The 7,117-nt window shown below is 39.5% G+C and overlaps 1 protein-coding gene across 1 annotated transcript; it reads left to right on the forward strand.

Moving 5' to 3' along the window:
- The first annotated feature begins 149 nt into the window (after positions 1-149).
- Positions 150-4,074, forward strand: TRAPPC2 (trafficking protein particle complex 2). The gene is made up of 4 exons (XM_010138604.1): positions 150-259; positions 2,050-2,194; positions 2,985-3,070; positions 3,722-4,074. The coding sequence occupies exons 1-4, from the start codon at positions 167-169 to the stop codon at positions 3,818-3,820; spliced, it is 423 nt and encodes a 140-aa protein (XP_010136906.1). The 5' UTR covers positions 150-166; the 3' UTR covers positions 3,821-4,074.
- Positions 4,075-7,117: the final 3,043 nt, after the last annotated feature.

The following is a 7,117-nucleotide window of genomic DNA, read 5'->3' on the forward strand; positions in this document are numbered from 1 at the left end:
GGTATAAGGATAAACCCAAGAGTTTATCTCTTTAGCCTATGGTAAATATGAATAGGAAGCATCTTGGCTGATTTTTAGGAGCATTTCCGGGTAGATTGAGAGTTTGTTGATAGACTTATCAGTAAAGCCTGTCTATCTTTTCTTGTAAGGAGCACTACATTGAAGAATGTCTGGAAGTTTCTACTTTGTGATAGTTGGTCATCATGATAATCCCATATTTGAAATGGAATTTCTGCCTCCTGGAAAAGTAGAGTCCAAGGTGTGGTTTTTTCCCCCGTGATACTTCTATGATATAATTATTGTGCCTTTTCCTTTGTAATTTTACAGTGTATTAGAAGCATGACCAGCACATTGTTAAAAATGTTAATAAGATCCAGTTGTTTTTCTTTTTTTTTCTTTTACAGAAACTTTGTCATAAGGAGTAGAACTCTGGCATTCTTGAGTCTCTTAATTCTTTGCCGGATCATACTAGTTCTTCATAAAACATGGTTTCATTAAATATTTGATGCTGTATGGTGAAGAATATAAATGCTAGTCATGCTTCAGTCATTGCTTTTAGTTTGTAGAGCTTTTATAATAACTGTTCGTTATTTGATGCTACTTGCTGTCATTATCTGTTTTAAGACATCTGTATACAGTAATAAGGTAAAGAAAGGAACATAAATTTGACAGCTCTATTCAATCTTTTATTTTTTTATGCTATGAAAAAGCCTTTATTTTTAAAATCATCTTCATCAGTCATACATGCTTTAAAGTAAGAAGAGTTTAAAACTTGTATTAATAAATATGGGTTTGAAAATGTGAGAAATGTAAGACTACTCAGTAAGTAGTGCTTCCAGTGGGAAAAGAACAAATCTATCCATTGTGATACTGCATCACATTAAAAACAGACTTCAGAGTAGAAGCGTGCGTGTATAGGGGTAAATCATACATCGCAAATATTCGGGGCGGACGATACGACAATAGTTTATGTGTACACAAGGCCTTTATTAAGATACAACTGCAGCAGACTGCTGCAGCCCCTACGCACTACAAATTCTAAGTGCTAACTGCGCAACTAAGTCCTTATCACATCTATTTATAGTTTCTAAGTTATCTTACGTACTCTGGCTGGATTGGTTTCAAGTTCACTGTCCTGCCCAGAGATGAGCTGGCTTTCCAATCACCCATTGACACAACCTCTCTGTCTCCTCCTAAATAACACGCCTCCTGCTGCTGACTGACAGCAGGCTCACAGGGCTGCTTCCCGCACCGGCCGGGGGGTCATGCCCACAGGTGCGGATCTGTGAGTGTGTCCAAAAATGGACAAAAAAGTACAAACTGTCACTGATTAGAACAGTATATTGAAATAATACCCCATAAAAGATAGTAAATGAGTCTGGTCAGACCGGAGTTACTGAGTGTGGGGATGTGTCAGAGAGTGGAAAAACAATTTTCTGCATTCTGCTAATGGAAATAACTTGGCTTGGGTAAGCTGCTTCTCTGACTGCAGCTGAAGTACGGAATTTTCTCTTAAGAGACCGTCTAAACTTGATGTGCACTGAAAGGTAACTAGTAGACGTGCATATGTTCCGGCAACTTTCACTTCTGTTTCTGAGGCCTGCCATTTGAGAGTGAATTCAGTGCAGATGCACAGCTGCCTGAAGTAAGTGGTTTGCATAATGTACGTGGTTTTATCAGGGCCTCTGTTGAGGAATAAGTTTGCAGTGGGAGATTACCTACTGGTAAACAAAAGAATTAATGCTGGAATTCATTTCTGAGCTATAAATATAGGCTTTATTGGCTTTGCTGCTCTCAAGACTGGTTTTGTGATGACCTTTTTATTACGACCTTTTTCTCCCTTGAAACCAAGTATCATGACAATATATACAAGTTTCATTTAATTACAGGTTAGCACATATCTGGCAGAAAAGAAGGGTATCTATAACTTTACATAACTTTTTGTTTAGCAACTTGAGCACTAGTTGTTTAGCAACTTGAGCAAATTACTGTGTATATTTCACTCCTTTCACTGAGTTACTAATCCTCTGCCTTCTGGAAATACGTTAGGATGATCATCGCCATCTCAACCAGTTCATTGCTCATGCTGCTCTTGACCTAGTAGACGAGAACATGTGGCTTTCTAACAACATGTATCTGAAGACTGTGGACAAGTTTAACGAGTGGTTTGTTTCTGCTTTTGTCACAGCTGGACATATCCTTCCCTCTTCTCTTTCCTTATATTTATTATAAAGGAAAAGCCTTTTGCCAGAAAGGGACAAGTTAGATGAAATGAGTTCGGAACATATTTCTCTGGCTATGCACCTCTATTACTGCTAGAAAGTGTCAACAGCTTCAGGATGAAGTTGGGAGGCACAGCAGTCGTTGAAAATTCAGACCAATTGGAAGAATGGATATTTCCTTTTGAAGGAGCTGAAATCGCCTAATGAAATGTGGAGCTCACATGGAGTAGGGGAAAGAGGTATGAGAGGGTCTGAGCAAGCTTATATGCCTCTCTGTTCCCATTCCTTTGATAATGCTAGAGAGGAGAAGCAGGGATAAACATTCTTGCTGTCAGTCACAGCCATCTTGGAAATGCAGTGTCAAGGCCTGATCATATGTACAGGTAGCCCTGGAAGTGTTTGTTGAGAAGCTGTTATACATGGCAAGTGACATGGAAGGTCATTTTAATTAACTTCAGGGTTATTTGGCAAAGGTGCCAAGAGCGTCATCCACATTCAGAGCTGTATAGCTTTAAAAAGAATAACCTCAAATAGAGAGGTGATTATTTTCAAATAGAAGATTTTTAAAATATAAAGATAGAAAAGGTGTAGTGCTTTCTAAATTTCAGTGCTTCAGTTACTTCTTAAGTGCTTCCCCCTTATAGAGTCACTGCTATTTCATGTACAGCTAAACACTCTAAGTGTATGCAGAATTCAGTGTAAATGCTTATCTCAGGATATGTTTCTTCTTTGTAAAAGTTGAATTTTCCTTAATTGCATCACATATGAGATTTATAATGCTTCATGATGTAAGGCAAGAAGATGGGATTAAGAACTTCTTTAATGATGTATATGACTTGTATATAAAGGTAAGAAACCAATTCTTACAGTCTCACTGCAGTAGTTTTCAGTGTCTTCCACTATACATGCTCAGGCGTGCCTGTATTCACGTATTGTCTTGTGGGGACCTTGTGTAAGTGCACAAGTACCCGTGCAGTCCCCGTTCGTCAGAGTTGATAACGTGAGATATAAAGCATGTGTTTTCCATTAAACAGAATAGATTTTTCTAAACTGTGCTCTTTCAGAACTTATTTTCCTTTCAATCCAGTCTTCTGTCACTAATGGGGATAACAAAAGCAGAAGCGTGGTGGAAGGGCTTTGCTGTCAGAGCGAGAAGCCTGTGTGCTCACAACCTGGTGGTATCCCCACTAGATGGGGCGCTCTCACGCACCTGTTGGGAGGTGGCCGTCTCGGCCTTCTGTGGGGACTCGGATGATGCCGATTCCCAAAACAGAAATTTCCACCAGTGTCACGATAGATCTGTTCTGAGGAGCTGGTACTGAGGGATGGTTCAGAGTGCACATATATGTGGAGAATGCATGGGCCTGAAAGCAAGTGGCTGTTGAGGAGGTCCGTGCTCTTGAGAGGCACTAAACAGACTTAATAGTAGTTATCATCTGAAGCAACGTTTTCTCATGCTGGTCATTGTACTTACCAGTGAGTTTTTCTTCTCTCCTCAGTTTGCAATGAATCCATTTTATGAACTCAATTCTCCTATTCGATCCAGTGCCTTTGAAAGGAAAGTACAGTTCCTTGGGAAGAAACACCTTTTAAGCTGAACAAAGAAATTTCCTGAGTGACTGTTTTTCCCATACGTCCCTGATCATTTGAACTGTAGTTGTTCTGATTAGTTCTTGGCATGTTTGATACTCATCATCTGAAGACTGACGGATGCTGAAGGAGCTTTTTTTTTTTTTTCTTTGCTGAACAGCCAAGCTTCTCTGGTTAAAACATGTATCTTAAGAGATGTGCTTTTACGTGCTATGCAAACTAAGTTTAAAAATGCCAGGTGCTGAACAGGTACAAACGGAGATGTCGGGGTATGGACGAGTAATGTGAGCCTCTTACTGAGGGTGAGAGGAAACCAGATCTAAACACAAAAGACACCTCTCATCATTTGATTTAATATGAGCAAAGGGGAAATCTTAACTGTTGGACCTAAGTGGTTAATTTTGTTATAAACTTTTCTACTTAATAGAGAACTTAATCTGCAGACTAACCAGACTAACCTTACTCCTTGTGGCACTAAATGAAGTCTGAATTTGTATTGTAATGTGTAATGTATGTATTATAAAGTCCTCAATAAAAAGAAAAGAGGGTATATCAGCAAAGCTCTGTCTTCAGTATTACAAGAAGTTTTGAGGAAAAACCTTAATATTCTAAAGCTTGAAATTTCAAATTTACCAAATGTTTATTGCAATACACATTTAGCTGCAGTGTTTTAACAATGAAATGAAGTAGACCAGAACAGCTGTATCTGCCCTGACTTTAATTCTAACTCACACATGGAAAAATACAAACTAAATTTACATGTTGAAGCTAAACTCTTTCCATTGTATCTGCAAGGGCTGAAATTTGTTTTTTGAATATATATTTAGATGAGGATCTGTGAACTGTGGAACTGTTTGCTGAGGTTTCAGAAGGGCACTACTTGGCCTGTCAGGCCTCTATTCCATTGTAAAATGTGGTTAGGGACCCTTTTGCAAAACTTACCGTCATTCTGAAACAGTGATTTTAAAATAGCGTATTTGGCATATAAGTACCTAATATTCTGGTTGGTTTCACAGTCTTTTAAGTAGTTTGCTTGCTTTAGCAGCAAATCTGTATAAGCTATCTTCTTGGAATTTTTTTTTTCACCTGACAAGTAACTTCCAAAGGAAGTGGTATGCTGTTCTAGCGAGTACATTTTGCATAGTCTGTGTATTTAAAGGGACCACGTGTATGTGCTTTAAATGTACAGTCAGTCATTATTTCTTTGTAATTTACACTTACTGCTAAACTGTCACTGTGAAAGATTCCGTGAGAAAAAGACCACTTTATAAAGGCTGCAATATTTACCTTAAATAAAACATGGAATGGCGCAGTATGGATGCCTGTTGAGTATACTTGAAATGACTGAGGAGAAAAGCCAGATGACACCTTTATTGGTGGGGATGGCAACACTTGTCGTTGCAGTGTTGTTTCATAAAAACTGCATCGTACAGCATTTTGATAACGATGTCGTGTAATCTTATGTAAATCAACTGATAAATTTTTTTTGCTATATACATGAAAGCAGCAGAAACACTCCTGAGGTAAAGGATTCTCGTTCACATGATAAGGAGGCAATAATTTGGAGCTGTTAACGCTGTTTTCTGCCTTGTCCCTGGTAGCACAATGGTTGGGAAAATACTAAAGTTCACTGAGGAGGTCCTTAGGTTCAGTAATCACATACATGGCAGTAAGAAAAGTTGTTGCACAGATTAGCGCCAAGTTTCCATCACTTCTAGAAACTGTGGGGTTTTTTTGGTAAGTGTATTCTTTCTTGCCAGCACGCAGTAGGAAGTTTTGTAAAATAAAAGCATGCTCTCTCTTGCTTTACCTCTGAAGACAGTTTAGCCAAACGGTGCCTGTTCCTATGCCCCCCATACATCTTTCCCATTTACCTCTGAATATAGTAAGTGCAGTGTCCTAGGTCCACCTGTGCTTTATGACAACAAACTTACTGGCCACAGGCAAGGCTGAATTCTGTGCTAACTCATTACATTAATCATCATAGTATGTGGTGAGGAACGTTGGCTTGTGACAGAACCCTGAAGGACTGTGATTTCCCTGTGTATGGAGGAACACTTGTTTATGCTTTGGTTTGTGACTTTCTACAATGACCTGAAAGCCAGTGGTCTGCAAGTGACAGGTGAAATCTGTCTTGCGATCTACGATAGTCACAAATCTGCTCTAGGTCTGAAAGATGCAGTTCCAGCCTGCATCAGACGATGAACAGTTCCTCGATGCAGAAGGCAGAAGAGAGACCTCCTTTGCAAGTACTGTTCATGCCCCATCTCAGAGGCTTAGGGGTAAGAATTCAAACTAAATCTCTTGCAGTATGAGAAAGCAGCAGATAACCTGCGTTACACAGTAAAGGCAACAAGAAAGTTTCTGAGTTAGAGGGACTGGAATTACCTTAGATGGTACAAAAATCAAGCGTAAGGATATGACACCATTAGCACATGCTAAGAACATGAACCAGCCTTAATAAATCTAGGCTAGAAGTGCAACTCAAGATGCAGTTTCCTGCAAGGTTCTGTTACTGTTTAGGTAACGTGTCATATGACTTAAAGTAGGATCTGTTTGAGGTACAGAGCAACTGTTGGAGCAAGCAGCCTTTTCCCAGCAGCACTCTTCATGCCAAACATCTCTATACTTTGCTGTATCATGAGTTGTTTGCTGCCCTAGCTAGTTTCTTCTGCCCCTTCCCACTGCATTGTCTGTTTTAACATGCACAGCATTCATCAGCCCCACTGATTTACCATACCACAAGAGTATTTTCTGCTCCTGATATTAACGGACATCTCTAGCTTTGCACACACATTACATACGCTGTTACTCTACAGAACTCCAAATATTGCTAATGGGACCCCCTAATACTTGAATCTGTAAACTGAAACACAAGCCAGAAGTGCCTACCTTACCTCCGTAAGGAATGACACGTACTAAGCTTTCAGAAAGTACAGAAATGCCTTAGGGTTTTTTTTTTTACCCATCTACATCTTGCCATAGGATTTTTGATTCTTTCAAGCACCTGATAGTCTCCCTCTGAGACCTAATCCTGACCTCAACGTAATTCCTACACTGTCTTGTTTACTGTAGCATGTAAAGCCCTCCCTTTAATCTTTACTAGCCACTTTTGCGATTAGTGTACAGTTGTGGTACAGCAGCTCCAGGACAATTAATGCACTTCTATGGTATTAAGTTTTATTTAACTTTATTAAACCTGTTTCCCAGGTGGAGGCTTGGTAACCATGATGTTACACGGAAAGGAGACAAAGGGAAAACACAGACTGGAGGCTTAAGCACAGGAAAGACCAGAGCGGCTCTCA

Source organism: Buceros rhinoceros, unplaced genomic scaffold (assembly GCF_000710305.1).
Source record: "Buceros rhinoceros silvestris isolate BGI_N320 unplaced genomic scaffold, ASM71030v1 scaffold30226, whole genome shotgun sequence".
NCBI lineage: Eukaryota > Metazoa > Chordata > Aves > Bucerotiformes > Bucerotidae > Buceros > Buceros rhinoceros.